General features: G+C 49.9%; 1 protein-coding gene across 2 annotated transcripts in view; it reads left to right on the top strand.

Moving 5' to 3' along the window:
* The first annotated feature begins 257 nt into the window (after positions 1-257).
* The window catches only part of LOC124659185 (piezo-type mechanosensitive ion channel homolog), a 51,889-nt gene continuing 33,780 nt past the window's right edge, over positions 258-18,366 (top strand). For both annotated transcript variants that reach the window (XM_047197120.1, XM_047197121.1), the window contains exons 1-3: positions 258-491; positions 10,584-10,664; positions 18,179-18,338. In XM_047197120.1, the coding sequence (XP_047053076.1) occupies positions 431-491; positions 10,584-10,664; positions 18,179-18,338 (302 nt within the window). In that variant the 5' untranslated portion in view covers positions 258-430. The remainder of the gene's footprint in view (positions 492-10,583; positions 10,665-18,178; positions 18,339-18,366) is intronic.

The raw sequence follows: 18,366 nt of genomic DNA, 5'->3' as shown, positions 1-18,366 counted from the left end.
CGCGCGGACATATTTCCTAGTATAAACTTTTCTTTTTGAAACTTAATTATGAATAAAAATTAAAAAATATAAAATAATACTTACAAATTATTATAAACTCTAGGATTTCCTTCACGCGAAGCCCCGCCTGGCCCGACCTGACAGATGGCCAGGTATATCTCTGAGTCGTGCGTTTGTTTTGTGTTAAAAAGAAAAAGAAAAAAACGTCCAATTTAAAACCGACGAGAGGGAGAGTAAAAAGAAGGGAGAGGGAGAGAAGAAAAAAAACCCACACCTAGTAAGATCTCCTCGCTACCCTAATCGTCCTAAATCCTATTCTCTTTCCCCGCGCGCAAGACAGTTCGATCCGATTTGTTTCGCCTCTGAGATGCTGCCGGTGTCGGAATAGTCGAAGCGAAAGGGGAGGAGCTGCTGCCGCCGCCGTCTCGCGATGGCGTGTCGAGCGGGTGGGTGCGCCGGCCGCTGCCTGCTGCCGCCGCTGCTCCTGACAGGTGCGGTTCATCCTCCGATCCGTACCCTTTTGAAATGCGGATTAGCATCCAAATGCTGCCGCGTGTTGCTCTTTAGTTGGGTTTTCGCGGATCCTTTAGGTTGCGCTCGCGGGCAAGTGATCATAAGTCGTTTGCTGCAGCATGGTTCTAACCGTGATGAATTTTATTACATCTACGTATCGTATACCTGGTTGTTTTTTTGAAGGTTTTTAACCACAATTTGTTCGTGTAAAATACTACAATTCCCACTTCATAATGATAATCATATGCCTTTCAATTGGACAATTGGGAGAATGTTAGGGGCTGTTTGGATTGCGCCCAATCTAGCCCTACCAAAATATTGGCATGACCAAATACAGGGCATAGTACCTGGCAAAAATTTGGCAAACCCATTGGCTTCCATTTGGTTTCAAGCCAAATGACTAGCCAAATATTTGGCACGTTTGATTGGCTGTTGTTTGGTTTGGTTCCAGATCTTATAACTTGCATGCCAACAAACAAGAGAACATATATTTATAAAGTACAGGATACAGATATGAAAATAGAGGAATTAACTAACAGCTGCAATCTTCACAATGACACGGTTCAGTACATCAAATTGCCCATATATTTTTTCGTAAATCAGATGAATCCAAGCGACATCCTCATTGTCATCATTACCATCATCAACATTGACAGTGGTTTGGTCAATTGCAAGTGAGCCATCAGCTTGGGATTGGTCGGTGAACAATTCTTCCAATTGATGGAAGAACCTAATGGGTCTAGTAAGATAGTTGATTGCAGTTTTCTGTCACACAAGGTTAGGCAGCACAGGGGTGAGATATTGTGTAATAAGCACAAAACATGAGAAGTTGCACATATAAAGAATCTTTTTTCAGGCCATGACATAAACGCTTACAATGAGATGTTGCTTTTCTTACTCGGAAAGTGTAAATTTGCAAGTGCTAGCCTCAAAGCCATTGCCACTATTGTCCATGGCCAGTCGCACCCAGCTCCACTTCTCCTTGCGCGAATGATAATGTCGATCCACTTGGTTTTGAGTGGCTCCAAGAAAAAACTTGCCATTTAGAGCATCGGCACACTGCAAGTGGTGTTGTTTCTTGAACTTGAAAGTTGCTGGTTTGTCCCGATGAAGATCAATATACCAGTCCAGCATAAACTTGTGGCTTCATCAGTCCAGGTTATGTAATTATCATGAGAGTTGTAGTCCTTCTCACTCTTGACAACGAGCTTATTCTTCCCCACGATCTGAAGATTGGTACTACAAACTTAATCTGAGATTTTAAAGGTATGAAAGGCCTCTGAATAAGAATCTTAAAGCGACTCTTTAGAGCCGCAACTGCTCGTTTAACTGTGGTCCTAATTGATGAATGCCTGTGGTTGAATGGGGTAGTAGACTCACGTGATCCAGCAAACCCATTTAGGTGGTAGTGCGCAGCATGATAAGGAGGCAATATTCCTGGTCTTGCAGCATACCCAGCATCAGCCAAGAAAAATTTCCCTACAGCCATGTTACATTAATGGTGAGCTAAGGTCAAATTGACACGAGAGTGACAAACAGGTATGTTATGTTGTATATGTACCTTCAGGTATTTTTAGACCTGCTGGATGTGTGAGGGCATCTTTTAGCACAAGGGAATCATGGGCAGAGCCCTCCCATCCTGCTAGAACATACGTGAACCGGAGGTCGAAGTCGACAACTGCTAGCACATTTTGGGAGGGGTATGACTTTCGGCCCCTAAATTTATCCACCATGTGGTCAGGAACACAAGCTTTAACATGAGTGCCATCTAGTGCCCCTATACATCCCTACGAATACGAAAAAGAGTAGTGTATGTCAAGCTTGGGAAACGTCAATCTTGTATAATAAATACTAAAGTCTAGTCTAAGAGTTACCTCAAAGTATGGGTAGAATCTGTCCGGGCTGCTAGTGATTTTTGTGTGTGTGTATCCATTGATCTAATATAAATTAGATCATGTGCTAACTCCCCGATTGTACGCAGGATGATATTGAAATATCTGCTCACTGTTTCACTAGATTGCCAAAACCAGAATCCAACGGATGAATTTGTGTGATGTTGACCCACCATGTATAGGAACATCGCAACTAAACATGAAATATGTCAATTAACAACTCCTTCTGCCTTAGCCTATTGCATAGCTTGTAAAACTACAGCTCTAGACATCCTCAGTTGCTTGATGCATGGTGCAGCTGATGTGTTAATAAGCCTAATTAGCACATTAGTCCTGTAGAGGTCTCTATCAACTAGTGGACCATACTTTTGACCTCTACCTCTATTTTTGTACCATCTCTGTTTCTATACCACAGAGGCAAGAGAAGGACAATGACAGAGTCCTCCGCCTCAACATGTTGTAAGCATAATATCTTTGCTGGTCCATGTCCATCTGTGTCAAATAAGTACACTGATATAAATGAACTATCTGGACACATTATTAAAAATCCCTACTTGCTGGGAGATCCATGTTACAAAATCAGAACAGCTTACCTCTAATAATAGGGATTGAGAACTTACAAAAAAACACCAAAATGGATCAGATCTAGCAGGACAAAGAAATAAGTATCAATCAAGTTCATATAACTAATGTGATGGGATACACATCCGATGTTTTCTTACCGGAGACAAATAACAAGGATTTGATAAGCAATAGATCAGATCTAGCAAGTAGCACTTACGTGCAGCATATCTCCAACTAAACGGCCCAAGATTGAAGTAAATCGGCCATAGAAAAAAGAGGATTGGGGCGGGGTTCGATGGGATCTGAGCACTGACCTTCTTGGCGTGCGTTGATTGGGAGAATGGGTCAGGAGGTGGAGCAACGCCGGCGGCTGCCGGAGCAGCTCGTATTGACGCGGGAACCCGGCGTCTAGGAGATAGCTGCGGCCTACAGATCGTGCCCTCCTCTGGTTTTTGGGGGCGCGCGCAGGTGAGAGAAGGGGAAAGTGAAGGGGATAGGTGGAAAAGAAGGGCGAACCCTTTTATACCTCGGCGGCCTGCTTGCGCCAGATTTGGCTGCCAATCTTTTGGCGGTTGATTTCCGCGCTGCGGTTTCGGCTGCGATTTGGCGAAAAGTAGATGTTGGCGCGCCCAAGCTAGGCGGGGCGAGCCAAAATTGGTAGTGAACCAAACTGTAGCCCAATAGGTGGGGCACGACCAATATTTTGGTAAGGCTATAATTGGTACCCATCCAAACACACCCTTACCGACAAAGCAAAAGTTAGTAAAATTCCAATCTAGTCCATTCTCGAGGTCCTTTTACACTTACTACTTATATAATATGAAACAAACTACTGCTTGTAACGGAAAACAAAGTTTATTGCCACACTCTCGGTTTGCAGAATTAGTAGTTAGAACTTTTTTTTCGAGAAAATGCAAAGGACTCCTTTGCGTTTCATTTCATTGGATAGATAGAAGTTGTTACTTGCCTCCTAAGAGGTTCACATGTGTTATTACTTATTACATGAATTTTGAATTAGTGCACATCCCAAGTGGTGGGCAAAACATCCCTGAGCCCCTTGGCGCCTGCCGTAGCCCACGACCTCGCCTCGTCCTTGATGTTGGCGCATAGCGCGCGGACGGATGGTGAGGCGCCGTCGAAGACGTAGGCGTTGCGATGCTTCCAGATCATCCAGGGCACAAGCAACGCCACGAAGTTTAATCCTTTCTGCATTGACTTGGGGGTGCCTTGCTTGGCCGCGAGCCACCAATCGAACAGGCGCTCCTTGTTGTGTGGTGCGTTGCAGGTCATGCACAGCCAGGCCAGGATCTTGTGCCATGTTTCCCGGGAGAAGGGGTAGGTGATGAACAAGTGCTAGATGGTTCCGTCCGTTGATTGCAGAGGAGACATCTCAGGTGATGCTGCAACTCGCGTCTGGCAAGCCTCGCCGCCGTCCATCACCTATCCATATTGGCAAGCAAGTGGAAGAACTTGACCTTGTTGGGGGCCCAACTCTTCCAAACGAGCTTCCAAGAGTCGCAGGTGGTGGATCCCTGGAAGGAAAGCCAGGCAGGCCGATTTGGCTGTGTACTTGCCGAGGCATGCCATTTCCAGAGCAGCTTATCCTCGTTCAGGCTTAGCTGCATGTGCTCAACCGCCCACCATAGTTGAATGTACTGCCCCACCTCGTGGACGCCAAGGGTGCCGTGGATGTCCCTGGCCCAGGTGGTCGGCGAGGCCCTCGGCCACCGTTCTGATCTTGCGCCGCCGCTTGGGAATGCAGCCGTAGAGTTGCTGCGCAAGCTCGCGGACGGATTGGCCGTTGATCCAGCGGTCCTCCTAGAATCTAGCGGTGTGCCCATTGCCAATGGCCATGGAGGTGGAGGCGAAGGATAGGGCTTTCTCCTCGGCGCTGAACTGGAGGTCAAGGTCGCTCCAGGCCTTGTTGCTGTCGGTTCTGCTAAACCATTGCCACCGCAAGCTTAGCGCGAGGCCTGTGCGCTCGAGGTCCTGGATTCCAAGGCCACCAAGCGAGGTTGGCCGGCAAACACGCTTCCAGTTCATGTGGCAGCTGCCACCGTTGGCGGCGGCTCGTCCTTCCCAGAAGAACCCTTTCTCGATCTTCTCCATCTTCTTTAGGATCGTCTTTGGCGGCGCGAGAACGAGCAGTTGGTGTAGCAGGATCGCCCCTAGGACGGATTTGACCAGGGCAAGCCGGCCAGGTTTCTGCATAAGCCTCGATTTCCAACTTGTAGTCTCCCTGCCATCTTATCGACAAGGGGTTGCAGCTAAGCCGCGGTGGGTCTCCTGATCTTGAGAGGGATGCCCAAGTAGGAAACAGGGAAGGCCATCACCTGGCAGCCCAGATGCTGGATGGCCGCGGCCACATCGCCCTCGTTGTCGCAGCGTATCATGGTGGCCAAGCTTTTGGCGTAGTTGACGGCGAGCCCAGCCCGAACAGCTCGAGAATCCCCTTGACGGCTGTGGTGTCCTCGATCGAGGGGTGGCAGAACAAAATTACGTCGTCCACGTAAAGCGATGCGGAGGGGATCGTGCGTCTCGGGTGCAGCTGGTGCAGGATGCCGGCGTCGATGGCGCACTTGATCAATCTGCCGAGCACATCCACCGCAAGCATGAACAGCTACGGGGATAGCGGGTCGCCTTGACGCAGGCCTCGACGGTGCCAAATTGGCGGTCCAGGGTCGCCGTTCCGCGTCACCCCTGTGCTCGCAGAGGAGATGAGGATGGCAAGCCAACCCAGGAACCGCTCGGAGAAGCCATAGTGCCGCAACACCTCGAAGAGGAAGGGCCAGGATAGTGAGTCGAAGGCGCGCGTGATGTCGAGCTTGAGCATGATCCGCGAGGCTCCCAACTGGTGCAATTGTCGGGCAAATTGTCTGAGTTGTTGTGTAGGCTCCGACCGGCGATGAAGGCATTCTACACGGGGCTGACGAGGTTGTTGAGCTTTAGGCCCAGGCGCAGCGACAACAGCTTGGCGAAGACCTTGGCCACTAGGTGAATGGGGCTGATAGGCCGGTAGTCATTCAGGCCGGCCGCATCGGCACGCTTGGGGAGCAAGGTTAGGAGGGCTTGATTGAGCTTCTCGAATCCTCTGCCTCCTAGCTCGTATAGCTGTTGGAAAACAACAACGAGATCGTCCTTAACTATGCTCCAGCAAGCGCGGATGAACTCCGCGGTGAATCCATTGGGCCCCGGTGCCTTGTGGGTAGGAAGGCGTTTGATCGTGCTCCAGATCTCGTCGGCGCCTAAAGGTAAGTCCAGGTCGCCAAAGGTCGGAGCTGGGCTCGACGAGGTTGGTGAGGTCCTACCATGGTCGCGGGGCACGTCCATTCCAAGGAGGTTGTAGAAGTGCTGGAAGGCCGCATCCGCCATGTCGCGGTGATCGGTTAGCACACGGTTGTCGACCACCAGGTTGTGCACGCGATTTTTCTGACGCCGGTAGGTGCATTGCCGGTGGAAGAAAGAGGTGTTAGCGTCGCCATCTCTGGGCGCCGCGATGCGAGCACGATGCCGGGCGATCGTTCGCTCCAGAGAGGCGAGCCCCTGGTAGGACACCTCGATTTGCTTACGCAACCAACACTCGTCATTGGATAGGAGTCGGTCCTATTGTGCCTTGTCGAAACGGAGAAGGTCTCGTGATAATGCCAGTTTGTGGCGTGATAATGCCAGTTTGTGGCGCACGTTCCCGATAGTCTTTGCGCTCCAGCTCGTTAGCGCACGCGCCGTAGCCTGCAGGCGCAAACGGAGCCGCACGAAGGGGTCCTCGTCGTGGACGGAGTTCCAGGCCCGCTCGACAATGTCGTGGAAACCATCCTGCCGCGTCCAGTATTCCTCGAGACGACGGAAGCCAGGCACCGCAGATGGCACTCGCCGTAGATCTCCCAGTCAGTGGTGCAAAGCACGCGGTCAAGGTGGACTAGGGTGGGTGGGTTCTGCTCGTTGGACCAGGTGTAGCGGCGTCCGTTGAGGTGCACTTCCTTGAGCGCAAGGTCATTAATGGTGCGGCAGAACCTGCCCATCATCCTCCTGTTGAGGAGGTTGTTCTTGTCCTCATCCTTGTAAATGGGATTGAAATCGCCGCAGATCATCCAGGTCCGTCGCACTCGTCGTGGACATCACACAACTCTTGGAGGAACAGCTGTACACGGTGATCCACCAGGGTGTCGAAGCGCCGGGTGTGTTGACCTTGGCGGTTAGTGTATTGATGGAGAGCAAGGGGTCGGAGATCACGTCCCTGCCTTTCCAGGCCAAGAGGATGCCGCCGCGCGTGCCCTCCGTGGAGGAATAGATCCACTCCATCTTCGTCTCTTGGAAGCAAACGATCGATGCTCCAGAGGTAGCAATCATCGTATGTATAGCGTTCCGCCGAGCGCGCGCATTCAAGCCTCTCATGTTCCAGATAATGATCTTAAGACCGTAATCCATGGAAAGGGGTTTGACAGAGGTGCGAGAGCAAGGCTAAACCCCTACAGGGCTGCCATATAGCTGTGCTGGCAGGGAGTGGTCGAACAGCGCCACGATCGCTGCGAGGACAGGGCGCAGGATCGGGGCTGCGAACACATCCTCGTACGCCTTCATCTCGGCTGCAGTGATGGTTTGATTGGCGCCGATGATCTGCATGGTGCGCAAGTGCGGGTGCGCCTCTCGGCCGTGGGTGGCGCACCGTCCTTGGAGAGCGTCATCGCCGATCGTCCGCGTGTAGGGTTGAAGTTGAGGGGTGGGAAGAACGGTGGAGAGATGTTTCATCGCGGCGGCCAGGAAGTCGCCCATCGTCCAGTTGCCATGTCCAGTTGCCATGTGCTTGCCCCGACAAGAGATCAGCTTCGGTCGGCGGCTCCTGATCTTCCTGCGAGTCGGGGACCTCGCTTTGCATGGACTCAGGGTGGTCCAGATTCCGAGGCGACAGCAGTCCCATCTAGCAGATGGCGAAGGAGGGGGTCACATTCGCGCCAGGCTCGGCACCGTTGGCGTGGGGAGTGGGCAAGCTTTCCTCCAGTGGGGGCGTGCCAGCTGCATCCAAGACCTGGTCGTCGGTTCGTAGGGAGGGCCCGATCGGGGGTGGGGGGGCTGCAGCTTTGATCCTCCATATCTTGGCCGGTAGAGACTTTAGCGAACCTCGTCTTTTTCCCTTTTTCGGACGACGCCGGTTGTTTGAACGCCGGCGCCCCCCTCCCCCCCAAGGGTCAATCGTACAGGCGGAGGCGTGTCCTGCCGGCGGCGCATCCACGACCGCGTGACGGCGCATCCACGACCGCGTGACGGCGCATCCACGACCGCGTGACGGCGCATCCACGACCGCGCGACGGCGGGAGGTAGGCGACTCGGTGTCAGACGCGATGCCGTCGGTTTGGCCATGGCGTGGCGCTAGCCAGGCATCGGCATTCGCGACCATGCCATCGGCCCCGTCCATGCCATTGGCCTGTCCATCGGGGAGGTCGCCAGTGCGCCGTCGCTTGCGGCTCCTGCGATGCGGCCTGCGGCGCCCAGGGCTGGCGTTGTCGCCATCGTTGCCCCTGGGGGCGCCTCCGCCACGGCTTGCGTCGTGGCCATCGCCATACATAGCGTCGACGTCGATGGCGGCGCGCATTATCCTGACAGAGATGGGGTAGGTCAGCGTGCGCACGGTCGGGGACGAGGCCGCACCTTTGGGCAGGGATGAGTTCGATGATCTCTAGGGTGGAGGAGCACTTGATCTCGTGCGGGTCGTGGGAGCGGCCGGAGGGGTGGAAGGTGGCGAGGTCGTCGCGTGTACGGGTGGCGGGGTAGAGCTTTTCGATCCAGCAGTTGGCCCCGAGGATGTGCTCCGCCATGGAGAGGTGCCACGCTTGGGGTGGCATGCCGTCGATCTCAAGGTGAACGTGGTACTCGAAATGGCCGGAGCCTGCGTGAGCGAGCTTGCACCATGGGTGGACCGAGAGGCAAAATCCGGGCCCGTTGATGAAGTGGTCGCCGGCCATGCGGTCCAGAGCTTCCTTGGAGTGGAAGATGATGAGGAAATCCTCCAGGTGGTGGAGTTGTACCGTGAACTCGCCGTCGCGCAGCTCGAACGAGTCGTACATGACGTTCTCTACCTCCTTCGCCGGGACCGCCGGCCTGGTGCCACTGATGGAGGCGACCATGGCGCGGCGTAGGACCTCCTCGGCTCTCTCCATCTCCACCGTTCGCGACAGGATGACGCACGATAGCATGGCATCCGCGGCTGCCGCGGCGCATGTGGTGTGCGCGACGGGACAAAACGCGGAGGAAGATCACGCGCGGGGCGCGGAGCCGTCCTTGGCGCGACTGCGACCGTCGGCATGGCACGCGTAGCAGGCACCTGGCCATCGGCGTCGCGGGGGTTCTCGCACTACCATGATTCGTGGCTAGGGAGCAAGCACTTGCGGCAGCGCACCTTGTTGGTGCAGTCGCGGATGACGTGGCCGGGGTTCAGGCAGCGGAGGCAGCGGAAGCAGAGGCCAGCTGTCTCCTCTGGCGAGGGGCTGCGACGCGCCCTTGGCGGCGGCGGTGGGGTGGCGTGGCGCTCCCGGCGCTTCCTATCCTTGCGGCGGGGCAGCTGGAATCCCTCGCTGTCAACGGTGCGTTGGACCTGGTGGATCTCCGAGCGTGGGCCGACGCGTTCCTTGGCCGGGATGCGAGCGGCGACGGTGGCGGTGGCCGGCGGCGGGGGTGGTGGTGGCGTGTGCGCGATGTCGCTGTAGGAGCGCCCGCTGGAAGACTCATCGTCGCAACCAGACCACCGGCGTTCGCTCGACGAGCGGTGGCCGCCCGGCGGAGGAGTAGGAGGCGGAGGGGGACATCGTGAGGGCTGGGCGCGGGGGGTGGGGAGAGAACGGCGGCGGGAGGTGGCTAGGCTAGGGGAGAACGGAGCGGAGCGGAGGGCTCATCCATCTATGGTTTGAAAATCATACTATGGTTTCAGTAGTTAGAATTTTTCATGACTGAGAAACAACAGGCTGGCTTATGTATTGCTAGGTAGTGAGGGGTGGCTCCAAACCATCATATAGGCTTTGTTTTGGTTTTACACACCTGCTTCTCGATGTTTGGATGTAATAACTACTTGAATCAATTTTCGAGCATTGACAGGGATTTCTTGCTAGAATAACCGGTTATCTTTATCGAACAAAGTTCTAAGGGTGTGTTTGTTTTTCGCTCAAGATCGCCCTACCAAAATTTGGTTAGCGCAAATTTTAGTTGAGCCTTTCCTTGCCCAGAAGTTGGCCAACATTGGCTAAGAAAATACACTAGAGTCGGTAGTGGAGTATTGGCATGCCAAAAAGTTGGCAACTATCCATTCAAGAACCAACGTTTTGTTCATGACCAAAAAATTGGTAGGGTACATTTTTGTCACAGTCCAAACGTACCCTAAGTACCATGATACCTTGGACCTACGTACCCTCATATATATAACTCTTAACCCGACTGCTTGACTCACACATGGATCTGTATGGGCCTATGAGGACACTAAGCTACTCTTATCTCAGGCACTAACTCATACTACAAAACACATTGGCATAACAATCACATGTTGTCTTTCTCAAAGCTCTAAAATCTGAATTAGCATTAAACATGTTTCATGTTGATCTAATAGTTCAGTATGTACCCTTTTTTTTGCAGCTTCTCTACTTGACTGGAGCTTGATTTCTCTTCTTAATATGATTATCTTCTTTGCTGTCCGCTTTGTTGATCCAAGGAGAGGTATGTCAGCTCTTTTTGTGCATTAGCAAGTATTGTCACTACTTGTCTTTAAAGCTAAACTACACTTTGTTTGGATCCATATGCTGTTTGAAGAAGTATGCTAATCACAAAAGTTGGTAATCCGTTCCTTATAATTGTGACCTCTTGTTGAATCAAGTTACTCTAGAATTGTGCTGTTGAAGACTTAATGGTCATTTGTTAACTTCACCATTAGTGTCTTTCTATGCTTTTAATTTGCTGTGAATAGCTAGTATTGTGGTTTATTGGTGTTCATAATAAAAAATTCATTTGCAAAGGGTGTAATTTTAAGCATTTTATTAATTTTTTTTCTTGGCATGAGACTTTCCTTTTGAGTGAATGTTGGCACTTTATTGATATGCAACATCAATACACAGAGTCTCCTTGATACAGTCCTGAGCAGAATGAAATACACAAATACTATTAGAATTAACACAAGACTTGGCTAACACATGTGCTGCAACATTCATCGCTCGCCTAACATGACGAAACTCCACCGAAGAGAAGCCACTTGCTGCATGTTTGATACGTGCCACCACCGAGCCAACATATGATCGGTCGACGGTGAAGGACTTGACTCGCTGAACCGGCGAAAGGCAATCTGAAGCAAAGATCACAGCTTTGTACCCTAATCGCGTGCAAGGGAGACTGCACAGCGGAAGGTCATAGGTTCAGCTAGTTCAGGTGTTTGGAGTTTGGACTTCCAAAATTGGCTCGCTGGAGGCAGCCAAGCGTACACCATTGTTTGTACCCGAGCCACAACACCAAACCCCCATCTTGAAATGCTCTGAAAAGATTGCTGCATCAGAGTTAATAAGCACCTTTGCATCTTTTTTCTTGAAGGGGATCTTCACCATGGTTTTGAAGGCGTCGCTTAGGCGACGCTTAGGCGTCAGAGCGCCTGGGAACGGCAAGGCGTCGTGCCCGCCTTATAATCTTGACTAAGGCGTCTGATTTGGACATCTGAGGCGTTCCAGGTCGCTTAGGAGGGTTAGGCGTCGCTCTGGTTGAGTTTGGACGCCATGGACGTGGCTGGGCAGGTCGAGCGGGAAACAGAAATTGGGCGGGATGGGAGGGAAAGAGAGCGGAAGGCACCAGTGCAAGAAATCGATTGAGAAAGCGAGAGGAGCTCTCTCCTCTCACGCGGGAAACTGAGTGTCGGAGGGGGAAACAGAAATTGGGCGGGATGGGAGTGAAATTGGGGGTTGGATGGGAGCGAATGAGAGGGGAAAGAGAGAGGGGAGCGCACCACTGCCAGGAATCGATTGAGAAAGAGACAACGGAGCTTTCTCCTTCGCTGGTCTGCCCCTCTCCGGCCACTGGCGCAGCCTTTTCCCAAGGTTGACTAAGGCGTCGCCTCGCTTTGCCCTTTGAGCGCCTTGCAGCCCCCCCGGATCGCCTCCTGACACCAACATCTTCAGTTAACCAACGGTCAAGATCGCCCGGTGAAGGATCCAACGGTTGTCGAGCGTCCGAGTTTAAACTGCGTTAATTCCCGCGTTAAGCGTGTTTATGAATTGTAATAGCTGTACTTTGAAAACTAAGCGTGGTCCTGCTCTATGGTATAAAGAGCAGGAGAGGGAGGAAGGGTGGCACGCTATGAATACACCCTAAATTTCGTACCTGTTGTCTCCTCCCTTCCCATGGTTGTGCCGCCGGAGCGCTAGCTTCCTTCTCCTTCCCCTTAACGCGTCAGTGAGCTCGAGGATCAGCAGACGGCTCTCGGACCACGGGCTAGCAGCGGCGAAGCTCTCCCTCCCACCCTCAAACACCGCACCGGCGGCGTCCTCCTCCTCCTGTATCCGTGGCGGACAGGCCCAGATCCAGGGCTTCCTCCCGATCTCGCAACTCGTCGCGTGAGAGAAGCAACGATGACGCACCTGTCATCGGATCGGCCTCTACAACAGATGCCGAGCTCGCCGCGCTACGTGCACAAAATCGTCAAGAGCGTGACGCGCGATCTGTGGGACGGCGCCTCCGTAGCTAGCAAGCGGAATCAACCGGCTCCATCAACATGCTCACAAACCAGATGGGGAACATGGTGGTGCTGATGGAGAGGATGCAGACCAGCATCGACCAGCTCACGCAGCCAGAAGGTATGATTCAACCCGATACAGGCCAAGCTCCCACCTTTCTGACTCCTCCATCACGAGCAAGCTCCCACCTTTCACCCATCCCAGAGGTCTCCACGCCTCAAACCACACCGCCGACACCAAATCCTCCCCCTTTCCCACCCAACTTAGGACGCCTAACACCAGCCCAACCGCCTCTTCCGCCTAGCATGAACGATGCTTGACAGAAGGCCGTGGTCACCGAAACTGAGCCTTTGGCGTCCACCAGTACTGCATTGTCGTCGCGCTTAACCGTGGTGCAGCGCACAAATCCTACAACCCACCCACACCACTACCTACCATAGAACCAACACCCAAGCTCCACACAAAACCATACACCACCACTAAACCCCACCACCACCCACAGCCCCCAGACCAACAACTTTAACCAATCCCAACAGCCAACTTACCATCAGCCACCACACCAAGCCCAGAACTTTCCACAAAATCGTTTTTCTTCACAACAGGGTATAAATGGATCACATACCTTTCAGCAGCACAACAATAGTGACTTGCATTTGAGAACATCCCATGTGGAGCTGCCCATATTCACATGAGACTCAATAGTGAGTTGCATTTGAGAACACCCCATGTGGAGCTGCCCATATTCACATGAGACTCACCTCATGCATGGTTATTGGAGTGTGAAGATGTCTTCAACATGGTGGAAATTCCTCTGACAAGTCGAGTAAAATGGGGGTTGGCACATATCAGGGGACAGGCTAAAACGTGGATCAGTAGCGCTGGCTTGCCGCTGCAAACATTGTCCTGGCAGGAACTCAACCAAGCGTTTTCCTGACGCAATAGCTAATGACCCTATGGACCAGCTTCAGTTGCTTAAGCAGAATACATTGATCAGTATGAGCAGTGGATGACACAAATGAAAAGAGAGCGAAGTTACTTACCGCAGGATTTCTTTGTGGACAGATTCACAAGTGGAGTATCAAACCAGACATTGCTGTCAGCTTATTGGTATGCAAGAAAATATGAACAAGCATACTTAGATGTGAAGGAAACAACTCATGTTGCTCCTCGAGTATATCCACAACAACAAAACCAGCGACCTCAGCTGCCAAGAGACAGCCGCAACAGGCCACCAAATAACAACAGAGGCCCAGATTATGTTGGTACTGCAATGAAAATTTCTTTCTTGGACATAGATGCCCACAGATGCAGAGAACCTTGAATATGATAGAATTGCAGGGATATGATGAAGAAGAGGAACACCAGGGACGCCTATTGATTGACCCACCACCACCAGCCATACAAGTACTGGTGCTTCCTGAGCCAGCTTAGTGGCAATGTGCATTTCTGCAGCAGCTTATAGTGGAAGTCCTAGTGATTCTACAATTTCCCTCCTCAATTTCAGTAAAGCACATGCTGTTGCCTTAGCTGATACAGGCATGTTGCCTTAGCTAATACAAGCAGTACACCTACATTCATGGATCTAGCTTTTGCTCAGAAGCACAAGATTCCTTTAACAACAACTGAAGAAAGAACAGTCAAAGTGGCAGGTGGTGGCATTCTAGCTTCTGGTTTTATAGCATACAATTGCCCATTCACTGTCCAAGGCACCAAGTTTGTGACAAACTTTTGAATCCTGGAGTTACACGGAGCTGATATAATACTAGGAGTAAATTGGTTTAAACAGCACAATCCAATCACATTTGATTTTGTTGGGAGAGAACTTACTATTGGTGTTCATGGGAAATTATTGGCATTCAAAGATCATCTCCTCCCTGCAGATAAACTGCTCATTTCTTCTGACCAATGCAGTAAACTGCTTGGGGCAACATGATACTTGTTGTGCTATACACAAATGGAGGAAGTTCATGAGGACAACAACACTGATGTACGGAATTGCTCCTACAATTCAAGGATATATTTGAAACACCAAAAGGGTTACCACCTCCTCGTGAATAGGATCACCACATTCCCTTGCTGCCTGGAAAGAAACCACCCAATATCAGACCATATAGAATGTCTCACAGTCAAAAAATTTGCTGTGGAACAAATTGTTCAGGAAATGTTGAAAAATAAGGAAATTTGACTGAGTACCAGCCCTTATTCAACTCCTATTTTGCTGGTCAAGAAGGATAAATCTTGGAGATTATGTACTGATTTCAGGGGTCTCAATGAACAAACAATCAAGAACAAATTTCCAATCCCTGTCATTGAAGATCTTTTGGATGAATTAAATGGAGCACAGCTATTCTCCAAATTTGACCTTAGATCTGGATATCATCAAATCAGAATGCATGAGGCTGACATTCAGAAAACTGTCTTTTCCACTCACTTGGATATTATGAGTACTTAGTCATGCCATTTGGATTGTGCAATGCACCTGCCACATCCAGCAGCTGGTGAATACTACTTTCTCCCCATACCTCAGAAAATCTGTATTGGTTTTCTTTGATGATGTACTGGTATATAGCAAGAACAAAGAAGAGCATATCCAGCATCTATAGATTGTCCTACAAGTATTCAGGGAACACAAACTCAAGGCAAAGCTAGCAAAATGTAATTTTGAGCATCCTCAAGTGGAATACCTAGGGCACATAGTTTCTAGTAATGGGGTTGCCACCGATCCATCAAAAATCCAAGACATTATCAACTGGAAAACTCCCAAGACAAAGACAATTAAACAGTTGAGAGGATTTTTGGGCTTGGCTGGTTAATATAGGCGTTTCATTCCACATTATGCCTTGATCTGCCAACCTCTGCATAATACAGCTATGTCATTATATGAGAAGGAAGCTCTAGCTATACTAGAAGCCATGAGGAAATGGAGACATTATTTCCTAGGCAATAAACTATTGATTAAAACTGACCAATGCAGCCTCAAGTATCTAGCAAGCCAAAGACTATTGGAAGGAGTTCAACACAAGCTCATGCTGAAACTCTTTAAATTTGATTATTCTATCCAGGAAATACCAACCAGTGGATATAGAGGAGGAACAAGAAAACTGTCAAGCACTAGCTGTAGCAATTCCATCGTGGACCAATGACATCATAACTTCTTATATTGGTGATGAGGCTTGCACCAAATTGCTCCAGGAGGTAACAATTGACTCCAACAGCCATGCACATTATTCAGTACAATCTGGCATTCTCAGATACAAGGGAAGACTATATATTGGTGCCTCTACCGACCTCCCTCAGATAGAAAGTCTTTGATTCATTCCACTCTTCAGTATTTGGGGGACATTCTAGCACAAGGGTTACATATCACAAGCTCAAGCATATTTTTTATTGGCCCAAGATGAAACAATATGTCACTGATCAAATTGCAGCTTGTCCAGTATGTCAGATATCAAAAACTGAGAAACTATAGTACCCAGGACTCCGGGAACCTCTCAACATTCCCAAGAGAAAATGGTTTGAAATTAGTATGGACTTTGTTGAAGGGCTGCCTCCCTCTAAAGGAAAAAATGTGATCCTAGTGGTGGTTGACAGGCTCACTAATATGCCCACTTCCACTCTCTCATCCATACACTGTCCAATGTTCATCAACAATATTATCAAACTTCATGGCCCACCAACAGTCATCACCACAGTCAGGGACAATATCTTCCTCAGCAAACTTTGGAAGGAAATTTTTTCTGCCTTGAAAATCTCATTGCATTTCTCCACAGCCTATCACCCTGAGTCTGATGGCCAGACAGAAAGAGTTAACCAGTGTATGGAGCAATACCTGAGGTGCATGGCATTCCAACAACCAAAGAAATGGAGTGAATATCTGCCTGCTGCTGAATTCTGGTACAACTGCCATCAAGATGTCACCATTTGAGGCACTGTATGAGTATGCTCCTCCTCTCCTAACTGAATTACCACCAACTTCTACATTGTCCTCTGCAGCCCAGGAAACATTGCATGACAAGGAAAAGATGATCCAAACCTTGCAACACAACCTAGCAAGAGCACATAAAACAATGAAGAAATATGCTGACCAGAAGAGGACTCCAAGATCATTCCAGCTGGGAGATATGGTGTATCTCAAAAATCAAAATGATACCTCAGAGGGAACCTGCTTTGGGACAGGGAAATCCTCTGAAACTGGCATCCAAATGGTATGGACCGTTCAAGATAATTCAAACAGTTGGCAAGCGTGCTTGCAAGTTACACTTGCCAGAGGGCGCATCTCAAGAAGCACATTGCTCCTAAAGCAGTACCGTCAGCCCATCTACCACTGGTAACTCCATCAGGTATGATAAAATTTGCACCTGTGTCCATCCTGCAACGTCGACAAGTTCAAAGAAATGCAGGGGACTACGATGTCGCTGTGCCCCAATGGTTAATATAGTGTGAAGGCATGACAGAAGCAGAAGCAACCTGAGAAGATGCTGAATTCATCGCCAAGACGTTCCCAGCATTCAAGCCCTGAGGCCTTGTCTCGGGGGGGGGGTTTGCATTGTCAGGATCGCCTCCTGACACCAGGTGACAAGCCACAACATCTTCAGTTAACCAACGGTCAAGATCGCCTGGTGAAGGATCCAACGGCTGTCGAGCGTCTGGGTTTAAATAGCTGTACTTTGAAAACTAAGCGTGGTCCTGCTCTATGGTATAAAGAGCAGGAGAGGGAGGAAGGGTGGCACGCTATGAATAAACCCTAAATTTCCCATGGCTGCGCCGCCGGAGCACTAGCTTCCTTCTCCTTCCCCTTAACGCGTCAGTGAGCTCGGGGATCCTGATACCCCTGCCCCAATGCCTTAAACCACCTTAACGCCTTGAAAACCATGATCTTCCCATCTTCACTATTTGGAGTCATTCTGTTGGCCCCTTTGCTTCTTGTCCCGTTCTTTTTCTTGGGAATGTGTGGCCTATTTCCGCATGGTTTGATTGTGGAAGTCGTCAAAACACCGTCGCCCTGCATTCTTGGAGTTTGCTGTGATGCTCCTCTCTATCACTCTTGACTTGACAGTTTCTTTAAGATTGATGCTATGATGGTACTATATGTTTTTGCACCTTTGGGCTTTGCAATACAACAAGATTTGCTCATAATTTCTCGTTCTCTCTATGCCATGCCATACAAATGTTGCATGTCTGTGCTGGTGGCTTGGCGCAATTTAGTCTATGCACTAGAAAAAACTGCTTATGTTAGGCCATTTGCCTAGTTTTTTCCTGTATGCCATTATGGCTACTTACTGAAATGCAAATATAATGTGAATATTTGGAAAAGCTTGAAATGTTAGATACAATTATGATTAACAGCTCTACTACTGAATTCCAAAATGATACCAAGTCTGGTTGCAGTTTTCACATGAGAATTTGGTCCTCCTATTTGTATTCCTTATTAAGATCTACCCGTACATTGTTTATTTCTGCACTGATGTTGTACCCATACATTGTTTATTTATGCACTGATGTTCTATCCTTATCTGGTAGGTTTTCACACTTGGAGGCTGTACCTGTTATACTGGTGTACAATTATTTACTCAGCACTTGCCACTTTAGGGCAAGTTACATTTCATATAATATGGGGAATTGAGGGAAATGAATGGATTGTGGCACATTCTTGGTGGGCGAAGCTGGTTGGTTTTGCAAGGTATTTAAATGAATGCATTTGTTCGTGT

This window comes from Lolium rigidum, chromosome 6 (assembly GCF_022539505.1).
Source record: "Lolium rigidum isolate FL_2022 chromosome 6, APGP_CSIRO_Lrig_0.1, whole genome shotgun sequence".
NCBI lineage: Eukaryota > Viridiplantae > Streptophyta > Magnoliopsida > Poales > Poaceae > Lolium > Lolium rigidum.
The sequence above is the reverse complement of the archived record's forward strand: the minus strand, read 5'-3'. Positions and strand labels throughout refer to the sequence as shown.